Here is a 25,823-nt window from a genome sequence, read left to right as displayed (position 1 = left end):
CTCCAACAACCATTTCTGCCCCTCTTCTATCCAAGGTTCCGTGATGGCCACCACATCGTAGTCCCAAGTACCGATCCATGCCTTAATTTCACCCACCTTATTCCTGATGCTTCTTGCGTTGAAGTATACACACTTCAACACATCTCCGTGCCTGCAAGTACTCTCCTTTGTCAGTGTTCCCTTCCCCACTGCCTCATTACACGCTTTGGCATCCTGAATATCGGCTAACTTACTTGCTGGACTACAAATCCAGTTCCCATTCCCCAGCCAAATTAGTTTAAACCCTCCCGAAGAGTACTAGAAAACCTCCCTCCCAGGATATTGGTTCAGATGCAACCCGTCCTCCTTGTACAGGTCCTACCTTCCCCAGAATGCGCTTCAATTATCCAAATACCTGAAGCCCTCCCTCCTACACCATTCCTGCAGCCACGTGTTCAACAGCACTCTCTCCTTATTCCTAGCCTCGCTATCACGTGGCACCGGCAACAAACCAGAGATGAAAACTCTGTCTGTCCTGGCTTTTAACTTCCAGCCTAACTCCCTAAACTGGTTTGTTACCTCGACACCCCTTTTTCTACCTATGTCGTTGGTACCAATGTGCACCACGACTTCTGGCTGCTCCCCCTCCCCCTTAAGGATCATGAAGATATGATCCGAGACATCCCTGGCCCTGGCACCCGGGAGGCAACATACCTTCCGGGAGTCTCGCTCACGACCACAGCATCTCCTATCTATTCCCCTAACCATTTAATCTCATATTACTATTGCTTTTCTATTCTCCCCCCTTCCCTTCTGAGCCCCAGAGCCAGACTCAGTGCCAGAGACCTGGCCGCTAGGGCCTTCCCCCGGTAGGTCATCCCCCCCCCCCCCAACAGCTTCCAAAACGGTATACTTGTTTTGAAGGGGAACGGCCACGAGGGATCCCTGCACTGTCTGCCTGTTTGTTTTCTTTCCCCTGACTGTAACCCAGCTACTCTTGTCCTGTACCTTGGGTGTGGTTACCTCCCTGTAACTCTTCTCTATAACCCGGTCTGCCTCCCGGATGATCCGAAGTTCCTCCAGCTCCAGTTCCCTAACACTGTCTCTGATGAGCTGGAGTTAGGCGCACTTCCCGCTGGTATAGTCAGCGGGGACACCGGTGGTATCCCTCACCACCCATATTCTACAGGAGGAGCATGCAACTGGCCTAGCCCCCATCCCCTCTTACCTTACAGAATATAGCTGCCCAGTGGACCAACTGGATCTCCGCCCTCCGACTCTGCTCCCAGTCAGTTGCACTCTGTAAACTCCTGGCTCCCTTCTCGCTCGTTGCGGAAATGTAGGAAACAAAATGGAAGGAGCACCTTACTCACTCCTCACCTAACTCCCTCAGTCACCAAACTCTCACTATAGCACTCAAATGCACCAAATTCAGCACTTCCTCAGTCACCAAACTCTCACTATAGCACTCAAATGCACCAAATTCAGCACTCTCTCAGTCACCAAACTCTCACTATAGCACTCAAACGCACCAAATTCAGCACTCAGTGCAGTGGATCACTTTTATACTGTGAATCTAGCCTCTGAAAACTGGCCTAATCCAATTAACTAATTAACAAGCTCCAGCTGCAAGTACCTACAAGTAGAACCTTTGTTTAAAGCTGATTGAAAATTCACCTTTTTCTAAACCAAATAGCAACTTTTAAGTTAATTAATTAAATAAAAGACTAGACTTTAGCTAAAAATTAACCCTTATACTCCCTCAGTCACCAAACTCTCACAATAGCACTCAAATGTACCAAATTCAGCACACAGTGCAAACGATATGTACTCCCTTCTCCGCTTTGCCATTGGATTGGGGGTACAGGGGACTGGACATCACATGGGCAAAATTGTACCGCCTGGCAAAGTTGGACAATTCTTGGCTGGTAAAGCAGGGGCCATTGTCCGACATAACTGTGAGCGGGATGCCGTGTTGAGCAAAAGGTTTCTTTACATGCACGAATGACTGCAGACAAGGTGAGGTCGTGCAACCATATCACCTCCGGGTCATTCGAAAAGTAGTCCACGATCAGGACATAGTCTCTACTCAGCGCGTGGAACAGGTCGATGCCCACCTTGGTCCATGGTGACGTTGACGAATGTGATATAAAATAGTTACTTTGGAGATATTAGTAAATTAGTAGATATAGGCCGGTCTGATTCTGTTAGTTCACAGACAAAGGATTTCAGAATGCATGGCAAAGCAAGGGGGAGGGGTGTCCAGCTAAGGAGGAGGAAGGGATGAGAAGTGAGCCAATCAGGATGTATGGCCAGGTCAGGAGGGGTATAGGATGACCTATGGGAATCGTGTATGTGAAACTTGATGCCATTTCAATGCATTGGTAGAGATTTCTTTGTTCTACAGACTCACTCGATTCCGGAGATGCAGGAGGCAGAATGCATTCTGTGTCTGTGTGAAATGAGTCAGACTTGCAAGTCAAATAAAAATAACTAATGCTATGCCTGCAAATCCATCTCGAGTTTTATTGAGGCCAGACTGACGGGTAAAGAATTAATATTCTCAATGTGACCAACTCATGGGGCTGCAGGATCTCACGTGGTTGGGCCGGCTGGAAGCGCTGACAAGTGGGGCAGTTGAGCACTGTTCGGGATGTCCTCATTAATGCCGGGCCAGTACACTGTCTCTCGGGCCCGTCGGCGGCACTTTTCCACGACAAGGTGGCCCTCGTGTAGTTGTTCCAGGACAAGCTGGCGCATGCTATGCGGGATGACAATGCGGTCCAGTTTTAGAAGAACCCCGTCTATTACCGCCAGATCATCTCTGACATTATAGAATTGAGGGCATTGGCCCTTGAGCCACCCGTCCGTTAGGTGGCAAATGACACGCTGTAGCAAGGGGTCAGCCGCCGTCTCGCAGCGAAATTGGGCGAGGCGTTCATCCGAGGCATGTAGATTGGAGGCCGCGAATGCCACATGAGCGGCAACCTGGAAGACTAATCCCGCTGGGTCACATGGAGTGTCGACTGCCCTGGAGAGAGCGTCAGCAATGATGAGGTCTTTGCCTGGGGTGTATACCAGCTGGAAGTCGTATCGCCGGAGCTTGAGAAGAATACGCTGGATGCGAGACGACATGTCGTTCAACTTTTTCTGTATTATATTGACCAGCGGGCGATAGTTGGTCTCGACGGTGAATTGAGGAAGCCCGTAGATATAATCGTGAAACTTAACCACACCGGTCAGAAGGCCCAGGCACTCCTTTTCTATCTGCATGTGACTGCAGACCATGGAGCTGACCCAGTCGTTCGGTTCCGTGACTTTGGAAATCACTCCTTGATTCTGGAAATCCTGCAGCTGCTGCTTGAGGCGGTCCTTAAGGGGTTCTGGGACCCTGCGAGGTGCGTGCACCACAAGCGTGGCATTCAGTTTTAATAAAATCTTGTAGGTGTACAGGAGTGTGCCCATGCCCTTGAAGACGTTGTGATAATGGCGTCGAGCTGTGCCCTGAACTCGGTGTCCTGAAAGGCAGACGTCTCAGCAGGAGAGAGAGAGTGAACTCTCTGAACTAGGTTCAACAGCTTGCATGCCTGCGCGCCAAGCAGGGAGGCTTTCGAGGAGCCCACGATTTTAAAGGGAAGGATGGCTTTGCGTGACCTGTGCGTCACTTCAAGTTGGCAGCAATGGCATTGCCATTATAATCTAATAGCTGGCAGGCTGATGGGAGGATGGCTGGTTTGACACAAAGGCTTTGGAGGTCAGACTGCGCAATGAGATTGGCGGAGGCACCAGTGTCCAGGCAGAATCGTATTTGGGACCGGTTGACCGTAAGGGTGGCACACCATTCATCGTCTGGATCGATGCTGTATACCGATAGAGGCTGGATTCTTTGCTTCGGGGACACCCTGCTTTTTGTAACGATACCGACTCGAAAAGGCGCCTTCGGGTCCTCGGTGTCAATATCAGGTAGCAGGTCCGAATCGGACTCGGTGACCATAGGTTGAATGGCCCGGACATTCCTGTGAGGCTGGCTGGAGTGACAAGAGTTGGCAGGCTGAGCCGATCTGCATAAAGCAGCATAGTGGCCAAGTTTGCTCCATCTCAAGCATCGTCGGGATTTGGCAGGGCATTGCCGCTTTAGGTGGGTGGAGCCACAGTTGCCGCACGTTGTACCGTCAGTACGTTCGCTGCGCCACCGCAATACGTTCGTCGACGTCGCCGTCCCCTCGTTCGGTGCGCACAAGCGCGGTAGTCCGCGAAAAGCGCGCGAAAAGGCCGCCCTCATCCAGGCTGAGGCCCTGGAGTTGCTCGATTGCTTGGACCCGTTCTGCCTCGTGGGGACCTTGCCGCGCCGTTTCAGGCACTTGGATGCGGGAATACCGACTAATGGCGTGTTCATGTATCACACCGGCCTCGATGGCAATCGCTAGGGTGAGCTGCTTTACCTTGAGGAGCTGCTGGATTAGGGGGTACGACTGAACACCAAAAACGATCTGGTCGCGTATCATGGAGTCGAAGGTGGGCCCGTAATTGCAGGACTGCGCAAGTATGTGGAGGTGGGTGAGAAAGGACTGGAAAGGTTCATCCTTACCCTTTTGGAACACATCGCGCTCGAAACTTTCATTCACCTCGATGTTGCAGTGACTGTTAAACTTGCGGAGGACTGTCTTGAATTTTGATTTATCTTCACCATCAGCAAAGGTGAGAGAATTGAAAATGTGGATGAAAAAGGAAGCATACATAAGATCTAGGCGACTTAAATCTGATGAAGCTTTGGAGGAATATCGGGAAAGTAGGACAAATCTTAAATCTCAAAGAAGGCTAAAAGGGGTCATGAAATAGCTTTGGCGAACAGGGTTAAGGAAAATTCCAAAGCCTTTTATTCGTATATAAGGAGCAAGAGGGTAACTAGAGAAAGGATTGGCCCACTCAAAGACAAAAGATACTGAGGGATAGGATCTATTCACATTTGGAAGAAAATAGACTTATCAGTGATAGGCAGCATGGTTTTGTGCAGGGAAGGTCATGTCTTACAAAAACCTAATAGAATTCTTTGAGGAAGTGACAACGTTAATTGATGAGGGAAGGGCTGTAGATGTCAGAGACATGGACTTCAGTAAGGCATTTGATAAAGTTTCCCATGGCAGGTTGATGGAAAAAGTGAAGTCGCATGGGGTTCAGGGTGTACTAGCTAGATGGATAAAGAACTGGCTTGGCAACAGGAGACAGAGAGTAGTGGCGGAAGGGAGTGTCTCAAAATGGAGAAAGGTGACGAGTGGTGTTTCACAGGGATCCGTGCTCGGACCACTGTTGTTTGTGATATACATAAATGATCTGGAGGAAGGTATAGGTGGTCTGATTAGCAAGTTTGCAGATGATACTAAGATTGGTGGAGTTGCAGATAGCGAGGAGGACTGTCAAAGAATACAGCAAAATATAAATAGATTGGAGAGTTGGGCAGAGAAATGGCAGATGGAGTTCAATCCAGGCAAATGCGAGGTGATGCATTTTGGAAGATCTAATTCAAGAGCGGACTATACGTTCAATGGAAGAGTCCTGGGGAAAATTGATGTACAGAGAGATCTGGGAGTTCAGGTCCATTGTACCCTGAAGGTGGCAACGCAGGTTGATAGAGTGGTCAAGAAGGCATACAGCATGCTTGCCTTCATCGACAGGGTATTGAGTACAAGAGTCGGCAGGTCATGTTACAGTTGTATAGGACTTTGGTTCGGCCACATTTGGAATACTACGTGCAGTTCTGGTTGCCACATTACCAGAAGGATGTGGATGCTTTAGAGAGGATGCAGAGGAGGTTCACCAGGATGTTGCCTGGTATGGAGGGTGCTAGCTATGAAGAAAGGTTGAATAGATTAGGATTGTTTTCGTTGGAAAGACGGAGGTTGAGGGGGTTCTTGATTGAGGTCTGCAAAATTATGAGAGGTATGGACAGGGTGGATAGCAACAAGTTTTTTCCAAGAGTGGGGTGTCAATTACAAGGGGTCACGATTTCAAGGTGAGAGGGGGAAACTTTAAGGGAGTTGTGCATGGAAAGTTTTTTACGCAGAGGGTGTTGGGTGCCTGGAACGCTTTGCCAACGGAGGTGGTAGAGGCGGGCACAATAGCATAATTTAAGATGCATCTAGACAGATACATGAACGAGCGGGAAACAGGGAAGTAGATCCTTGGAAAATAGGTGACAGGTTTAGATAAAGTATCTGGATCGGCGCAGGCTGGGAGGGCCGAAGGGCCTGTTCCTGTGCTGTAATTTTCTTTGTTCTTTGTTTCGATGGGTCACACGGTGGCGCGGTGATCAGCACATCTGCCTCACGGCTCTAAGGACCCGGGTCCGATCCCGGCTCCGGGTCATTGTCCGTGAGGAATTTGCATATTCTCCCCAAGTCTGCACAGGTTTCATGCTCACAACCCAAACATGTGAAGGGTAGGTGGATTGGCCACATTAAATTGCCCCTTAATGGGAACATTTTTTTAAAAAATTGGAGCTGAGGAAAGTTTACCTTCACAGCAGTCGATCCCTGGACAGGGCAGTAAGATATCCGACCATGGGGCAGCTACTCACTCAATGAGCCTCAGAACACTCCCTGAGTTGCCAACTCGGCACGGTAGCACAGTGGCTACTACTGTTGCTTCACAACGCCAGGGACCCGGGTTCGATTCCCAGCTTGGATCACTGTCTGTGCGGAGTCCGCACGTTCTCCCCATGTCTGTGTGGGTTTACTCCGGGCACTCCGGTTTCCACCCACAAGTCCCAAAAGACGTGCTTGTTAGGTGAATTGGACATTCTGAATTATTCCTCAGTGTACCCAAACAGGCACCGGACTGTGGCGACTGGGGGATTTTCACAATAACTTCACTGCAGTGTTAATGTAAGCCTACTTGTGACACGATTGAAGATTATTAAGTCATTCTCCCAGGAACAGAGACATTCCCCGATCACAGGGTCAAACACACCTCTCCAGACCCCTCTCGCTTTCCTGTGTCCCTCTCTCCTGTACACGTGCTGATCCCACCACTGGACGTCATCACTGCCTTGGATACTGTGGTCTTGCTCTTCTGATCTGCTGTCAAACACACCCGAGGTTTCACATGCCACACTGATGTTGTCAGTTTGAAAGCCTCCGAGGATGAAGAATGTTATTCCCACACCAGAAATCTCTGTCAAATGGTTACCGGGGGAACTGAGACAGCAGCTGCAATAAGTTAAGTTTTAATCAGATGGGACAATGACGAGTTTAAATCCCCACCTGATCTGCTGATCAAAGTCGCCTCTGTTTCACGGTCAGTTTGCCAAGCTGCAGGAAACTCCTGTCACTCCAGAAATATTTGGATTGGCTGTGAGAGACGACAATCAGAGAGAGTCCACCCACTCTGCCCATTCTCTCCTCTTCCTCTTTCACAGCTGCTTCACATCCTGTAGGGACTGAAAACCAAGTGAGGAGATGGTGAGTGAAGGAGCAGAATTTATAATAATTACATTGCACAATGTCCACACGAATGTTCAGGCAGTCTGACTATCCTGTGGGGGATCAGGTGTGGAAATGCTCCTTATGCTGTGTGAGAAGCTGCAGCTGAGAGACCTGTTTACTCGCTGCTTTGTGCTGAGCTGACTGATTGGCTGTGTTGGATATTGAGTGTGTTTATTGGAAGCATTTCCCTTCTGATTTACAGGCTGAGATTTGTTGATAGGTCATTACTGAATATGAGAAGGTGAGAGACACATTTATCCAAATGTTTTCTTTAAAGATTTCACCTGAAGGCCTCTGCCTTTCCCAAAAGCCTGGGCTTGGATTTGATACTTTTGCCCAGTGCTGTGTGTGAGAGCTGAATTTGGGATATGCTGAGTGAGGGCAGTGTATCTAATTTCCCAGGATAAACCAGAACCCTTCAATCAGCTACACTGAAGCAAATTTTTCCTCAGCTTTCAGCATTTCCTGCCCAGAGTGTTTTCTTCACATAATTTGGGAAAACAAGAGGAGAAATGTCCAAATATCCATTGAATTAACATATCTCCCGAGTGCTTTTTTTATATTAAACACATTCTCCAAGGGGAAAACTGGTCTTCAGCAGCACGACTCAAGCTCATAGTGAATTGACAGCCTGTTTTACATTCTGTCGAGGGCAGCACGGTAGCACAAGTGGATAACACTGTGGCTTCACAGTGCCAGGGTCCCAGGTTCGATTCCCCGCTGGGTCACTGTGTGCAGTCTGCATATTCTCCCCATGTCTGCGTGGGTTTTCGTCCGGGCGCTCCGATTTCCTCCCACAGTCCAAAGACGTGCAGGTTAGGTGGATTGGCCATGCTAAATTGCCCTTAGTGACCAAAAAGATTAGAGGGCTTATTGGGTTATGGGAATAGGGTGGAAGTGAGGGCTTAAGTGGGTCGGTGCAGAGTCGATGGGCTGAATGGCCTCCTTCTGTCTTTTCCATTGTCTTCACGGTGCCTGGGCTGAGGAAAGAAAGTAGCCAAGTTGTCTGCTCACTGGAAACAGAGGGTGTGTGACAGTCAAGTGAGGAAAAAGAAAGCCTCATTGAATTCTTTGAGTATGTGACGAGACATATTGATGAAGGTCGGGCAATGGATGTGGTGTATGTGGATTTCAGTAAGGCATTTGATACGGTTCCCCATAGTAAGCACATTCAGAAAGTTAGGGAGCATGGGATACAGGGAAATTTGGCTGGCTGGCCAAAAGAAGACAGCGAGTGGTCGTGGATGGAAAGTATTCCGCCTGGAGGTCGGTGACCAGTGGTGTCCCGCAAGGATCTGTTCTGGGACCTCTGCTCTTTGTGGTTTTTATAAATGACTTGGATGAGGAAGTCAAAGGGTGGGTTAGTAAGTTTCCCGATGACACAAAGGTTGGTGGAGTTGTAGATTGTGTCGAGGGCTGTTGCAGGTTACAACAGGACATTGATAGGATGCAGAGCTGGGCTGAGAAGTGGCAGATGGAGTTCAACCTCGATAAATGTGAAGGGATTCATTTTAGAAGGTTGAATTTGAATGCTGAATACAGGGTTCAAGGCAGGATTCTTGGAAGTGTGGAGGAACAGAGGGATCTTGGGGTCCACTTACATAGATCCCTCAATGTTGCTACCCAGGTTCATGGGATTGTTAAGAAGGCGTAGGGTGTGTTGGCTTTCATTAACGGGGGATTGAGTTTAAGAGCCGCAAGGTTTTGCTGCAGCTTTATAAAACCCTGGTTAGACCACACTTGGAATATTGTTCCAAGGGGCTTTTCACACTAACTTCATTTGAAGCCTACTTGTGACTATAAGCGATTTTCATTTCATTGTGTCCAGTTCTGGTTGCCTTATTATAGGAATGATGTGGATGCATTGGAGAGGGTGCAGAGGAGATTTACCAGGATGTGCCTAGACTGGAGGGCATGTTTTCTGAAGAAAGGTTGAGGGAGCTAGGGCTTTTCTCACTGGAGCGAAGAAGGAAGAGAGGTGATTTGATCGGGATTTTGACAAAGTGATGAGAGGCATGGATAGAGCGGATAGCCAGAGACTTTTCCCCAGGGCGGAAATGACTGTCACGAGGGGACCACATTTTAAGGTGATTGGAAGAAGGTATAGGGGAGATGTCAGAGGTCGGTTCTTTAAACAGAGAGTGGTGGGTGCATGGAATGCACTGCCAGCAGAGGTGGTGGAGTCTAAGAGCCATTAGGGACATTTAAGCAACTTTTGGACAGGCACATGGACAGCAATAAATTGAAGGGTTGTAGATAGACAGGATTCTTGGAAGTGTGGAGGAACAGAGGGATCTTGGGGTCCCATCGATGTATATCGATCCCTCAAAGTTGCCACCCAGGTTGATAGGGTTGTTAAGAAGGCGTATGGTGGGACTTCCGGGTGCGGCGATGACCAGCTGAGTCGCACGTTTCGGCAGCTCCCGGTGAAACGGACTTTTGGGCTCTTGATAGGAGCCCCAACGGCAATTTTGACGGCTAAAAACACTGTGTGGTAAACCAGAAGGGAATCCCCCCTGGATACGGATGGAAAAAGGAGGTGAAAGTGGCCGGATTGCAGTGGATCCTTTAGAACAGCAGCAAGGAAGGCAAGCAAAAACCAAGATGGCGTCGGAAGGTGGCAGTTTAACATGGGGCCCTGAACAACAAGAGTTCTTGAAATGCTGTGTGGAAGAGATCAAAAAGGAAATGAAGAAAGAGCTGTTGGCCCCGATACTACAGGCGATCGAAGGGCTAAAGGAGGAACAAAAGACCCAGGAGCGGGAGCTTCGGGTCGTGAAGGCAAAGGCAGCCGAGAATGAGGACGACATACAGGGCCTGGTGGTGAAGACGGAGACGCAGGAGGCACATCAGAAACGATGTGTGGAAAGGTTGGAGGCACTGGAAAACAACGCAAGGAGGAACAACCTGAGGATTCTTGGTCTTCCTGAAGGTGTGGAGGGAGCGGACGTCGGGGCATATGTGAGCACGATGCTGCACTCGTTAATGGGAGCGGAGGCCCCGGCGGGTCCGTTGGAGGTGGAGGGAGCATACCGAGTGATGGGCGAGGACCGAGAGCAGGAGAAATTCCCAGAGCCATAGTGGTGAGATTCCTCCGTTTTAAGGATAGAGAAATGGTCCTTAGATGGGCGAAGAAAACTCGGAGCAGTAAATGGGAGAACGCGGTGATCCGCGTTTATCAAGACTGGAGTGCGGAGGTGTCGAGAAGGAGGGCGAGCTTTAATCGGGCCAAGGCGGTGCTTCATAAAAAGAAGATAAAATTTGGAATGCTGCAACCGGCAAGACTGTGGGTCACATATCGAGGGAGGCACCACTACTTTGAGATGGCGGATGAAGCGTGGACTTTTATTGTGGAAGAAAAACTGGAATGAGTGGGTTATTAAAAAGAACGTTTGAACAAAGTGGTGGGGCGAATGTGGGGGGCAAAGAGGGGGGTTAAAAAGGGGGGAAAGAGGAGTTTTATGTACTAATCTTGCGATGTGGTAACTTTTCTCTCTCCCACAGGTGGTGATGGGGGGAGGAGGGGAGGTGGAGGAGATGGGGCGTTGGCCATTGGGGGCGGGGCCAAGGGAGAAGCTTGGTTCCCGCGCCATGATAATCATGGCGGGAATAGAGAAGCAGGAAGGAGGGGGCGTCGCACGGTGCGAGCCGAGGTCACGGGGGGAAGCCGAGGTCGGCCAGAGTTTGCTGACCTCTGGGAGCAACATGGGGGGAGTAATTACGCTAGCGGGGGATCTAGCGCGGGGGGGGGGGGGAATTACTGGGTTGCTGCTGCTGGGGAGAGGGGGGAGCTGGTATGGGGGAGGATGGGCGGGGGGGGCACCGCCTGGGGGAGATACAGCTGCGTGGGAACCGGGTGAGGAGCTGGAAAAAGGTGATGGCTAATCGACAAGGGGGGGGGTAGGAAGCCCCCCAACTCGGCTGATCACGTGGAACGTGAGAGGGCTGAATGGGCCGATAAAGAGGGCACGGGTACTCGCACACCTTAAGAAACTTAAGGCAGATGTGGTTATGTTACAGGAAACGCACCTGAAACTGATAGACCAGGTTAGGCTACGCAAAGGATGGGTGGGTCAGGTGTTCCATTCGGGGCTAGATGCGAAAAACAGGGGGGTGGCTATATTAGTGGGGAAGCGGGTAATGTTCGAGGCAAAGACTATAGTGGCGGATAACGGGGGCAGATACGTGATGGTGAGTGGCAAACTACAGGGGGAGACGGTGGTTTTGGTAAACGTATATGCCCCGAACTGGGATGATGCCAATTTTATGAGGCGGATGCTAGGACGCATTCCGGACCTAGAGATGGGAAAGCTGATAATGGGGGGAGATTTTAATACGGTGTTGGAACCAGGGCTGGATAGGTCGAAGTCCAGGACTGGAAGGAGGCCGGCAGCAGCCAAGGTACTTAAAGATTTTATGGAGCAGATGGGAGGTGTAGACCCGTGGAGATTTAGCAGACCTAGGAGTAAGGAGTTCTCGTTTTTCTCCTATGTCCATAAAGTCTACTCGCGAATAGACTTTTTTGTGCTGGGTAGGGCATTGATCCCGAAGGTGAGGGGAACGGAGTATACGGCTATAGCCATTTCGGATCACGCTCCACACTGGGTGGACTTGGAGATAGGGGAGGAAACAGGAGGGCGCCCACCCTGGAGAATGGACATGGGACTAATGGCAGATGAGGGGGTGTGTCTAAGGGTGAGGGGGTGCATTGAAAAGTACTTGGAACTCAATGATAATGGGGAGGTCCAGGTGGGAGTGGTCTGGGAGGCGTTGAAGGCGGTGGTTAGAGGGGAGCTGATATCAATAAGGGCACATAAAGGGAAGCAGGAGAGTAAGGAACGGGAGCGGTTGCTGCAAGAACGTTTGAGGGTGGACAGACAATATGCGGAAGCACCGGAGGAGGGACTGTACAGGGAAAGGCAAAGGCTACATGTAGAATTTGACTTGCTGACTACGGGCACTGCAGAGGCACAATGGAGGAAGGCACAGGGTGTACAGTACGAATATGGGGAGAAGGCGAGCAGGTTGCTGGCACACCAATTGAGGAAAAGGGGAGCAGCGAGGGAAATAGGGAGAGTGAGGGATGAGGAAGGAGAGATGGAGCGGGGAGCGGAGAGAGTGAATGGAGTGTTCAAGACATTTTATAAAAAATTATATGAAGCTCAACCCCCGGATGGGAGGGAGAGAATGATGGGCTTCTTGGATCGGCTGGAATTTCCCAAGGTGGAAGAGCAGGAAAGGGTGGGACTGGGAGCACAGATCGAGGTAGAAGAAGTGGTGAAAGGAATTAGGAGCATGCAGGCGGGAAAGGCCCCGGGACCGGATGGATTCCCAGTCGAATTCTATAGAAAATATGTGGACTTGCTCGCCCCGGTACTGACGAGGACCTTTAATGAGGCAAAGGAAAGGGGACAACTGCCCCCGACTATGTCTGAAGCAACGATATCGCTTCTCTTAAAGAAGGAAAAGGACCCGCTACAATGCGGGTCCTATAGACCTATTTCCCTCCTAAATGTAGATGCCAAGATCCTGGCCAAGGTAATGGCAATGAGAATTGAGGAATGTGTCCCGGGGGTGGTCCACGAGGACCAAACTGGGTTTGTGAAGGGGAGACAGCTGAACACGAATATACGGAGGTTGTTAGGGGTAATGATGATGGCCCCACCAGAGGGAGAAACGGAGATAGTAGTGGCGATGGATGCCGAGAAAGCATTTGATAGAGTGGAGTGGGATTATTTGTGGGAGGTGTTGAGGAGATTTGGTTTTGGAGAGGGGTATGTTAGATGGGTGCAGCTGTTGTATAGGGCCCCAGTGGCGAGCGTGGTCACGAATGGACGGGGATCTGCATATTTTCGGCTCCATAGAGGGACAAGGCAGGGATGCCCTCTGTCCCCATTATTGTTTGCACTGGCGATTGAGCCCCTGGCGATAGCGTTGAGGGGTTCCAAGAAGTGGAGGGGAGTACTTAGGGGAGGAGAAGAACACCGGGTATCTTTGTATGCGGACGATTTGCTACTATACGTGGCAGACCCGGCGGAGGGGATGCCAGAAATAATGCGGATACTTGGGGAGTTTGGGGATTTTTCAGGGTATAAATTGAACATGGGGAAAAGTGAGTTGTTTGTGGTGCATCCAGGGGAGCAGGGTAGAGAAATAGAGGACCTACCGTTGAGGAAGGTAACAAGGGACTTTCGTTACCTGGGGATCCAGGTAGCTAAGAATTGGGGCACATTGCATAGGTAAAATTTAACGCGGTTGGTGGAACAGATGGAGGAGGATTTCAAGAGATGGGATATGGTATCCCTGTCACTGGCAGGGAGGGTGCAGGCGGTTAAGATGGTGGTCCTCCCGAGATTCCTCTTTGTGTTTCAGTGCCTCCCGGTGGTGATCACGAAGGCTTTTTTTAAAAGGATTGAAAAGAGCATCATGGGTTTTGTGTGGGCCGGGAAGACCCCGAGAGTGAGGAAGGGATTCTTACAGCGTAGCAGGGATAGGGGGGAGCTGGCACTACCGAGCCTAAGTGAGTATTATTGGGCCGCTAATATTTCAATGGTGAGTAAGTGGATGGGAGAGGAGGAGGGAGCGGCGTGGAAGAGATTAGAGAGGGCGTCCTGTAGGGGGACTAGCCTACAGGCTATGGTGACAGCCCCATTGCCGTTCTCACCGAGGAACTACACCACAAGCCCGGTGGTGGTGGCTACACTGAAGATTTGGGGACAGTGGAGACGGCATAGGGGAAAGACTGGGGCCTTGGGGGGGGGGATTGTGGATGGGAAGTTTGCGAGTCTGGGAGCGCTGACCGAGAAATATGGGTTGCCCCAAGGGAATGCATTCAGGTATATGCAACTGAGGGCTTTTGCGAGGCAACAGGTGAGGGAATTCCCGCAGCTCCCGACACAAGAGGTGCAGGACAGAGTGATCTCAAAGACATGGGTGGGGGATGGTAAGGTGTCAGATATATATAGGGAAATGAGGGACGAAGGGGAGACTATGGTAGATGAACTAAAAGGGAAATGGGAAGAAGAGCTGGGGGAGGAGATCGAGATGGGGCTGTGGGCAGATGCCCTAAGCAGGGTAAACTCGTCGTCCTCGTGTGCCAGGCTAAGCCTGATTCAGTTTAAGGTATTACACAGGGCACATATGACTGGAGCACGGCTCAGTAAATTTTTTGGGGTGGAGGATAGGTGTGCGAGGTTCTCGAGAAGCCCAGCGAATCATACCCATATGTTTTGGTCATGCCCGGCACTACAGGGGTTTTGGATGGGGGTGACAAAGGTGCTTTCAAAAGTAGTAGGAGTCTGGGTCGAACCAAGCTGGGGGTTGGCTATATTTGGGGTTGCACAAGAGCCGGGAGTGCAGGAGGCGAGAGAGGCCGATGTTTTGGCCTTTGCGTCCCTAGTAGCCCGGCGCAGGATATTCCTAATGTGGAAAGAAGCCAAGCCCCCGGGGGTGGAGACCTGGATAAATGACATGGCGGGGTTTATAAAGCTAGAGCGGATTAAGTTCGTCCTAAGGGGGTCGGCTCAAGGGTTCACCAGGCGGTGGCAACCGTTCGTCGAATACCTCGCAGAAAGATAGACGGAATGGGAAAAAGAAGGCAGCAGCAGCAGCCCAGGATCGGGGGGGGGGGGGGGGGGAGGAGGAACCAGAAGGACTCTCAGGGTTGTTAATATATACTGTATAGTATGTATAGGTCGTTGCTGCAGATAATTATACATTGGACTGTTAAATTATATTTTTGGAGAGTGTTACTTGTGACAAGGCAGTTGCCAATTAGGGCTAGTTTTCATTTTTGTTATTTATTATTTATTCATTTTTTGTTTATAAAATAGGTCATTGTTATTTGTGTTGTTATAATATTGTGTAAAGGATGCACAATGTACTGTGTTGGTTGACCAAAAATTTTCAATAAAATATTTAATTAAAAAAAAAGAAGGCGTATGGTGTGTTGGCTTTCATTAACAGGAGGATTGAGTTTAAGAGCCGCAGCTTTATAAAACCCTGGTTGGACCACAGTTGGAATATTGTGTCCAGTTCTGGTCGCCTCATTATAGTGTTGCTGATTTTCTCCTTGGTTCAATTGTTCTGTTTTATTACCTTTGCTCTCGAGTCGCCAGGTATCTTTATGATACCGCCATGAGGTTCAAGTCCGAGTAATGATCAATAACCCAATACACCGATTAGTAAGATTTAAATCAAAGCACGTTTATTATACACAGTAATCGCTACTCATGCATACATTCTACGTCTAAGCTACTGCTATAACTAACAGGCCTATACTTAACTTTGAACTGGCCCACCAGGTCAGGGGAACAAATGGCCTTTCGTTCGGGTTCTGAGTCTGCGGGATTCGAAGTTGGTACGGATTGGTAGCTAGGAGCGTCTATCTCGTAGCGAGCGTTGGATTTAGACTTATGATTTTGATGATCACTGGAGTCACTGCACCGGTCACGATCAATGTTGGTTCCTTTTGCTGGGTGACCCAGGCAGAAAGAAGAGAGCGGTGAAGAGAGCTGCTGAAGAGTGCTTAACTCTTATAGTCCCCAGGGGCTTCCCGCCTTTCGGGGCGGTCCCTGTACCTGGTCCCAAGTGATTGGACTTTGTCCCAATCGCTTGGTTCGATTTTCTCCAATACTGGAGCGGTTCCCTGATCGATGGGCGGTCTTGAGGTGCTCGTTCACCTCTTTTGTGTTGGCTCCTGCTGGCGCTGAGGAGTCTGGCTTTGCTTTGTGTGTCAAAAATGTTACTTATTGTTCCTGGGGATTGCTCATCAGTATGCAGATAGCTGCTACTTTGTTATGCTGATGGCCGCTGGTATCGATGTTGTCTGTTTTTTTGCAGAGGTAAATACACAGCAAACCTGCAGCTGCTGGTTTTTGTCTTGTTGGCTGACTTTCCCATCAGCCTTTGTCGTTCGCCATTTTAAATCGGGAGTTGGTCAATTTAGGTGGCTACAATAGGAAGGATGTGGATGCATTGGAGAGGGTGCAGAGGAGATTTACTAGGATGCTACCTGGACTGGAGGGCACGTCTTATGAAGAAAGGTTGAGGGAGCTAGGGCTTTTCTCACTGGAACGAAGAAGGAAGAGAGGTAACTTGATAGAGGTGTACAAGGTGATGAGAGGCAGTGATTGAGTGGATAGCCAGAGACTTTTCCCCAGGGTGGAAATGGCTGTCATGAGGGGCCATAATTTTAAGGTGAATGGAGGAAGGTATAGGGGAGATGTCAGAGGTAGGTTCTTTACACAGAGTGGTGGGTGCATGGAATGCACTGCCAGCGGAGGTGGTGGAGTTGGAGTCAATCGGGACATTTAAGCGACTCTTGGACAGGCACATGGACAGCAGTAAATTGAAGGGGTGTAGGTTAGGTTGATCTTAGATTCGGATAAATGGTCGGCGCAACATCATGGGCCGAAGGGCCTGTACTGTGCTGTACTGTTTGTTCTATGTATCTGATCCCCACACAGGGTAATAGCAGACTGACACTCACTGTGGAACAGTCTCTAACTGAGGAGTCAGCCCCTTCAGCAAAGGAGGAGAGGAAGTTGGAGGAAATCATGTTTCCTTTTCCTGTTTTACAGAAGGATTGAACCGTACTGCACCAGAGAATACAGAGAGGATAAACGCCGCAGATAGATCCTGACCATCACCCACGGAACAACTGCACAACTGTGGGAAGACATCCAGTCCCTTCATAGCATTGCTCAACACAGACGGTTAGATAGCGAAACTATCATCTGGAAATCGGTCGGGTCAGGGAAGCTTTGACATCTCATCAGATCTGAAACTAGTCAATGGTGTGAAACCTTTCATCAGAACCAACCTTTCTGAGGTTTGGCTGTGCCGATCGGTCAGGATGAGGCTGGGAAGAAGTGGGACTGAGAGTTTTAATCATTCGAGCTTCATGAGCCACTGACTCATTCCTACAAGTGAGCGACTGTTCAAGTGTGAGGTGTGTGTCAGAGTCTCCACGGGTTCATAAGATCTTCTGAGGTGCTGCAACTACTGTTACCACAAGGGCAGCCCATGGAAGGGAAACGATTCAAGTGTGATGTTTGTGATACAGGTTTCGTGAATTCGACGATGTTCCTGAGGCACCAGATGATTCACACAGGGGAGAAACCATTCACTTGTGAGGTGTGTGATAAATCATTTGCACGGTCATCAAGCCTCAGTGAACACCAACGGCTTCACACAGGGGAGCAAGACAAACCCTTCAGGTGTGATGTGTGTGACATGACTTTCAGCCGAAATTCCCGTCTTCTATCACACCAACGGACTCACACTGGCGAGAAACCCTTCACATGTGAGGTGTGTGACAGATCATTCTCGGACTCATCCACCCTCTGCCAACACCGACGCATTCACACAGGGGAGAAACCATTCACCTGCGAGCTGTGTGACAAATCATTCTCACACTTATGGACCTTTCGTAATCACCAACGCATTCACACAGAGGAGAAACCATTCAAATGCGAGGTGTGCGACAAATCATTTTCGCAGTTATGGAACCTCCACACCCATCGACGCACTCACACCGGGGAGAAACCTTTCACATGTGAGGTGTGTGACAAATCATTCTCGCTGTCATCGAACCTCCATAGACACCAACATGTTCACACAGGAGACAAACCCTTCCCATACGAGGTATGTGACAAATTATTCTCAGACTCATATAGTTTCTGGCGCACACCGACATATTCACATGTACAATATGTGACAAACCATTTCTAGTCACCCTCCCCCTGCAAAGAGCAACACATTCACATGTATCATTTCTAACAAATCATTCTTGGACTATTCAGCCTTCTGCACACACTGGTGGGAAACCATTCATGTGTGAGGTTTGCAACAAATCATTCTCACAGTCATCAGACCTCCACAGACACTAGCACATTCACACTGCAGCTCACCTGCTCCCCTTACACTGAGAGTTGTCTGTGTTGTTTACCCTCCAGTGCTCACACAGGGGAGCTGTCCTTCCACAGCAGTGTCTGTCTCAGCACTGTCTGTCTCAGCAGTGTCTTGTCTCAGTAGTGACTCTCCAACCTCTCCCACTATCAGTCCAGTCGTTTTAAGATGGTCAATTTAACCTTTTATCAGATCTCCAAACATCACCAGAAGAAGTTGTCAATATGTATAGAAGCTGCTGCTTATGCACAAGTTCCCGTGTTATGGGCAAGAGGGCAATATCTGAATATTTTTTTCAAAGTTCAAATCTGAGATTTTGAGTTCAAAATACAGAAAGCTCACAAGATTTTCTTTGCTAATTTTCCAACATTCGGAAAATGTGTCACATAAACACAGCAAAGTCTGGATCCTGATTTATTTTTCATTTTCATTTCTTCCTGAAGGTAAAGCAACCCATCGCGTGCAAGGTGTGTGACAAATCATTCTCAACGTCATCAACCCTCCGAGTACACCAACGTGTTCACACAGGAGAGAAACCCTTCAGGTGTGAGGTGTGTGACAAATCCTTCTCAAAGTCATCGACCCTCCGTAGACACCAACGTGCACACACAGGGGAGAAGCCCTTTAGGTGCGAAGTGTGTGACAAATCATTCTCGCAGTTATCGAACCTCCACAGACACCAACGCATTCACACAGGGGAGAAATCCTTCATGTGCAAAATGTGTGACAAATCATTCTTATGGTTATCGTCTCTCCATCAACACCAACGTATTCACACAGGGGAGAAACCTTTCCCATGCGAGGTATGTGGCAAATTATTATTGGACTCATTGGTTTCTTTTTTAAAATATTTTTATTCAGGCATTTATAAATAAACATCAAGCACAACCAAAATCAAAAAGGTAACCAAAAGATACCAAATAGGAGATCACACCGTAACTCAATGAGTATAAAGAACAATACAGCACAGGAACAGGCTCTTCAGCCCTCCAAGCCTGCGCCGATCACGTGTCCTATCTAGACCAACTGCCGATATCCTTCTATAACTCATCTGTTCATGTGCCTATCCAGATAAGTCTTAAAGGTCGCTAATGTATCTGCCTCAACCACCTCACTTGGCAGTTCATTCCAGGCCACCACCACCCTCTGTGTAAACAAAAAAACCATCCCCCTCACATCTCCACTGAATCTATCCCCCCTCACCTTGAACTTGTGCTCCCTTATAATTGTCATTTCTGCCCTGGGGAAAAAGCCTCCAACTGTTCACCCTATTTATACCCCTCATAATTTTATAAACTTCTTTCCGGTCACCCCTCAGCCTCCGTTTCTCGAGGGAGAACAATCCCAGTTTATTCAATCTCTCCTCAAAGCTAATACACTCCATACCAGGCAACATCCTGGTAAACCTTTTCTGTATTCTTTCCAAATCTTCCACTTGCTTCTGGTCGTGTGGTGACCAGAATTGGACACAGTATTCCAAATATGGCCTTGCCAACATTCTACATAGCTGTATTTTGCAGCCTATTTATATCCTGCTGTATTCTCTGACAATCTTCATCACTATCTGCACCGATCCCTGCGGAACACCACTAGTTACAGACATCCATTCAGAAAAGCATCATTCCACTGCTACCCTCTGTCTTCTATTGCCAAGCCAGTTCTGAATCCATCTACCTAGTTCCCCCCTGACCCCATGTGATTTAATCTTTTGCACCAGCCTGCTGTGAGGGACCTTGTCAATTGCTTTACTAAAGTCCTTACAGACAACATCCACAGCCCTTCTCTCGTCAATCATTTTTGTCACCTCCTCAAAAAACTCAATTAAATTAGTGAGACATGACCTCCCTCGTACAAAACCATGTTGTCTGTCGCTAATAAGACCATTCACTTCCAAATGTGCATAGATCCTATCTCAGAATCTTTTCCAACAATTTCACTATCACTGACATCAAACTCACTGGCTTATAGTTACCTGGATTATCCTTGCTACCCTTCTTAAATAACGGGACAACATTGTCTATCCTCCAATCCTCTGGAACCTCACCTGTGGCCAACGTGGAAACAAAGATTTCTGTTAGAGGCCCAGTAATTTCATCTCTTGTCTCCCTCACAAATCTGGGATAGATGCCATCTGGCCCTGGAAAATTTGTCGATCTTAAATGTGTCACAAGACAACACAGCAAAGTCTGGACCCTGATTTATTTTTCATTTTCATTTCTTTCTTTAGGTAAAGCTGGTCCATAATGCCCAGGAGCGCTCGTTGACTGGAGGGCGGGTTCCGTACATCAAGGAGCTGAAGGAACAGGAGGAGTTCACCAGAAAGCTGTTTGACCTCTCCAACCCCACGATAACCAATAGCAGATCAGATATGGGGATGAGTGAAGGTGATGTCAGCAGCTGAGTGTTTAAACCATTGGGAGAGTTGATTTATGTGACAAAAGATAATCATTGTGATTTCCTTCCCCTGACAGATACACAGGTGTCCATGGACACATCAGATGGTGATGGAGGAGAGGTGGCAGCAGGGTTCGAGATTCCTGAAAGGGCTGATGAGGAAGGTACAGAGGTTAATACCTCACAGCAATGTTGCATAGCAGCCGCAGTGGAGGAGGGAGAGGAGTGTCAGGAGGGTAAGGTGTCTGATTTGGAGGGTAGTGTTGGTGAGTTCAAGTTAAATATTGTGACCTGTGTGAAGGAGGAGGTCTGTGATGCTCTGGCTGCTGTAGTGGAGGGAGGGAGCTCAGATCCTTCTGGAGGCGAGGAACCTGTGGCTTTGGGAGCAGAAGCTCTGCTGTCTCCACGATCACACGGACAATATCAGGCCCATGCTGCTGGTGAAGAAAATGAAGATGATCTGAAACCTCTTAAGCGCTTACATCAGGAACAGGTTCAAAGTACAGAGAGTTATCGGGCCACGTCTAACTTGATTCAACAAACTTTGACTGAATTTAAGACTGATGTTAATCAGAATCTGCAAATAAACAATGAGATTCTTCAGCATCATCTAAAAAGAAACAATGAGATTCTTCAGCAGCAGAATGAGGTTCTTTGTCAGCTTCTGCAAAGAAGCAATGAAACTCTGAATGAAATGAGGCAGATTCTGTCTCAGATTGAAGCGCCTGCACATTCTGGCCAACAGCCCAGTGCAGAGACATCTGCTGCTGGACAAGACTCTGACACAGGAGAGGTCACGTCACGAGGATAGGGGAGCCAGAGAAGGAATTAGGATCCCTCCCTCCAACACTGCCACCTCTTTATTCTCCTCCTCCTGCATTGTCATGAGGGATATTTTTCTCTTTTTGATCTGTATTTTGCCATGTCATAGAGCCTCTTTGTTGTAAGGACATTGGCAGAAGATACCAGAATCCAGAAGACCCCTCCCCTCGATCATCGCCACCTCCCATTTTCGTGGGGCCAGGGATAGGCCAGGTCTGCATCTTTCACAGAAGCACCTGTCCATAGAAATCAGCAGCTGCCTCCACTTGTGTGGTTTTGGGATGAGAGGAGTCTGAAACCCAACGTGTGCAGATTAAACCCGAGAGGAGTTCGTCTGAACTCTGTTCATTTGTTTGGATAGATTGGGTACCCTTGAGTGTGGAAAGGTACCCCTTTGAATATGGTCACCAGACACCTTGGGGAGTTAGAACAAAGAAAGTTACAGCACAGGAACAGGCCCTTCAACCCTCCCAGCCTGCACCGATCCAGATCCTTTATCTAAACCTGTTGCCTATTTTCCAAGGATCTACTTCCCTCTGTTCCCCGCCTGTTCATATATCTGTCTAGATGCATCTTAAATGATGCTATCATGCCCGCCTCTAACACCTCCGCTGGCAAAGCGTTCCAGGCACCCACCACCCTCTGCGTAAAAAAACTTTTCACGCACATCTCCCAAAGAAATAATAATAGTCGCTTATTGCTGCAAGTAGGCTTCAATGAAGTTACTGTGGAAAAACCCATAGTCACCACGTTTCGGCGCCTGTTCGGGGAGGCTGGAATGGGAATTGAACCCGCGCTGCTGGTCTCCATTATAGCCCACTGTGCTAAACCAGCACCTTAAGGCAGTTAAGCTGCCTTTGCGAAAAAACGTATCATAAATCACAGTGCAGAAGGAGGTCAGTCGGCCCATTGAGTCTGCCCTGACCATTCAAAACACCACCCAACACAGACCCAATCCTCGCCCTTTCCCTGTAACCCCACCTAACCGTTGGGGCCAATTTAGCATAGCCAATCCATCTAACCTGCACCGCTTTAGACAGTGGGAGGAAACCCATTTAGACACTGAGAGAACGTACAAACTCCATACCTGATAGTCACCTGATAGGTCAGAATCGAACCTGGGTCCCTGCCCCTGTGAACCACTGTGCCGCCTGATTCATTTGAGATATTGAAAAATTAGGCATGAATGTGCGTATAAAGTGCGCAAACCTCTTTAGAACTGAGAGCTCATTGAAATTGTCAGAAACCGTTGTCACAAATGTCAAGAAGAGCTGTCAAGGGAGCTGTCCAGCTATACCAGCATTTAAAACTCCTGTCTTTAACTCTTTGAAAAAAACTGTTTGGAATGTTAGAAAATTATTGCCTTTTACTTTGACACAAGCCCTGTTGACTGGGTAAAGGTGCATCCCAGTTTTCACAGTCACCCATTATCACAGAAGGGTGCTGGCCATTTCACAATTTGATTGACAGCCAGAGTGGCTTAGTGGTACTGTCACCAGACTAGTAATTGAGAGACCAAGGATAATGCTCTGGGGACCCGAGTTCGAATCCCACCACGGCAGATTCAATAAAAATCTGGAATTTTAAGTCAAATGATGACCATGAAACCAATGTTGATTGTTGCAAAAACTCATCTAATTCATTAATGTCCTTTTCGGGAAGGCATCCTTATATGGTCTGCACGTTCTGTGACCCTTGAGTCACAGCAATGTGGTCGACTCCTAACTGTCCCCTCAAGGGCAGTTGGGGATGGATCCAGTCAGCAACACCCGCATCACATGAATTAATTTTAAAAAGTGGCTATGGACAGTTTGAAGGAGGAGTACCAATTGTTTTTATAGGAGGTGATGCAATTGAATACAATGTTTGTTGTCAGAAGGGACAATGAAATTGAAAGAATTTAAATGTAATTGCTTTTTTATGAATGAATGTTTAAAAAATAAAAATAAAGTCTGCAACAGACACTTGGAACTTAATTTTATTTAATCTCAGCATGGGTGTTGACGTCTGCCTATTGTGGAAGGTGGGGGTGTTGGTATGGGTGGTGGAAGGGTAGTGGGTGGTGGGCATGAGGTGGTTTTGGTTGGCACTTAGTTAGCACAGAGGCTATAAAGAGGAATGTGAAGTGCCTGAGGGCAGAGGTTGGCATGGAAGGTATGATGAGGCATGGGTGTGGTTGGATGCATAACTTAGCACAAAAAGTATGAGTGGGGGCATGAGATGACATGAGGGGCCTTGGTGGGAGGCAGCTGGGGCATTGTTTGGCATGGATCGGATGTGGGGAATGTGTGAGCTATTTTATATTTCTGACTTTGGTACTGTGCGGGTTCTCTGAGACACGCCTTCCACCCAGCACGGCTCCTCACCCAGAATCCTCATCACCCATTCCAGGGTTACCCGGCTTAACTCCCAGGAACATCCCACCCTGGAATGAAAACCCCAACTTCCAGGCCTTTTTTTCCCGGATTGGGGTTTACTCCAGTCAAACAGCTCAGCACAAAGCAGCGAGTAAACAGGTCTCTCAGCTGCATCTTCTCACACAGCATAAAGGGCATTTCCACACCTGATTCCCCACAGGATAGTCAGACTGCCTGAACATCACTTACTGAATATTTATCCCTGAAAAAGTGCGGATAATCCAGGAAACTATCTCTAAAAAAACTGCTCCTTTCCTGGTAAACGTTTGACATAGATTTCTGGTGTGGAAATAACATTCTTCATCCTCGCAGGCTTTCAAACTGACAACATCAGTGTGGGATGTGTTTGACAGCAGATCAGAAGAGCAAGACCACAGTATCCGGGGCAGTGATGACGTCCAGTGGTGGAATCAGCATATACACTGGAGAGAGAGGAAAACAGGGGGAGAGAACTGGAAAGGAGGGCACATCACAGACAGAGGACAAGAATCTGACATCCCTGCTCTGTACAGGGCTCACCTCCTGTGGAGGTTCACCTTTGTTTTAAAACTTGGAGGCTTAACCTTCACCTTTCTGGTTCCTATCCTGGGATGTCCTGGTCCATTCATCACTTCCAGGGTGACCCCGCCCATTTATCCTTCTGGGAGGTCCCCGTCCATTCATCTCTCCTGGGAGGTCCTGGTCCATTCACCTCTCCCAGAATCTTCCTGTCCATTCACCTTATGGGATGTCCCCGTCCATTCATCTTTCCCGGGATGTCCCCGTGCATTCAACGCTCCCGGGAAGTGCCCGTCCATTCACCTCTCCCGGGATGACCCCGTCCATTCACCTATACCGGGATGCCCCGTGCATTCAACGCTCCCGGGATGTCCCCGTCCATTCATCTTTCCCGGGATGTCCCCGTCCATACACCTATCCCGGGATGTCCCCGTCCATACATCTCTCCCGTGGCGTCCCTGCCCATTCACCTCTCCCACAGTCACAATCACCCTCGTGTACTACACCTTGAACAATATCATTCTCAAAGAAGGTCTAGACTGGGTCAGCCCAGCAGAGAAACCTGGATAGGGGAATGGAATGGGATAATGTGCAACAGGTGAATTCCACAGATTCATCATTCTCTAGGACAAGAAATTTCTCCTTGACTCAGTTCTAACTGGTTTACCCTTATCCTCAAACTATGACTCCTAGTTCTGGACTCTCCCACTGTCGGGATCATTCTTTTTTTCTAATTAAGGGGCAATTAAGCGTGGCCAATCCACCTAACCTGCACATCTTTGGGTTGTGGGGGTGAAATCCACGCAGACACGGGGAGAATGTGCAAACTCCACACAGATAGTGACCCAGAGCCGGGATTCGAACCCGGGTCCTCAGTGCCGTAGCCAGCAGTGCTAACCAGGTGTCCTGGAAATATTTTTCTGAATAGAAACATAGAAAACAGGAGAAGGGGGTGGTCATTTGGCCTTTCGAGCCTGCTCTGCCATTCATTATTATGGTGGCTGATCACCCAACTCTATGACCTGATTCCTAATTCCCCCCCATATCCTTTGATCCTCTTTGTCGCTATATCTAACTGCTTCTTGAAAACGTACCTGGCTGGATTCTCCACCGGCCGGATTCTCCGTTGCGCCAGCTGTGCATCCACACCCATGGGTTTCCCAGCAACGTGGGGTGGCCACAATGGCAGGTGGTGGGAACGGGGAATCCTGCTGCCAGCGAGGGAGCGCCGCCCAGGAAAATGCGGCTGATGGACCGGAGAATCCCGCCTACAATGTTTTGGCCTCAACTACTTTCTGTGGTAATGAATTCTACAGGCTCA

At 48.7% G+C, this 25,823-nt stretch overlaps 1 protein-coding gene across 1 annotated transcript in view; it reads left to right on the top strand.

Annotated features, from left to right (window-relative positions):
* LOC140430909 (uncharacterized) overlaps positions 1-23,563 on the top strand; it is a 73,308-nt gene extending 49,745 nt beyond the window's left edge. The window contains exons 3-7 of the mRNA XM_072518706.1: positions 15,145-15,156; positions 17,494-18,107; positions 18,815-19,174; positions 20,599-20,755; positions 20,843-23,563. Of these exons, the coding sequence (XP_072374807.1) occupies positions 15,145-15,156; positions 17,494-18,107; positions 18,815-19,174; positions 20,599-20,755; positions 20,843-21,576 (1,877 nt within the window). The 3' untranslated portion in view covers positions 21,577-23,563. The remainder of the gene's footprint in view (positions 1-15,144; positions 15,157-17,493; positions 18,108-18,814; positions 19,175-20,598; positions 20,756-20,842) is intronic.
* The last annotated feature ends 2,260 nt before the right edge of the window (positions 23,564-25,823 follow it).

This window comes from Scyliorhinus torazame, chromosome 10 (genome assembly GCF_047496885.1).
Source record: "Scyliorhinus torazame isolate Kashiwa2021f chromosome 10, sScyTor2.1, whole genome shotgun sequence".
NCBI lineage: Eukaryota > Metazoa > Chordata > Chondrichthyes > Carcharhiniformes > Scyliorhinidae > Scyliorhinus > Scyliorhinus torazame.
The sequence above is the reverse complement of the archived record's forward strand: the minus strand, read 5'-3'. Positions and strand labels throughout refer to the sequence as shown.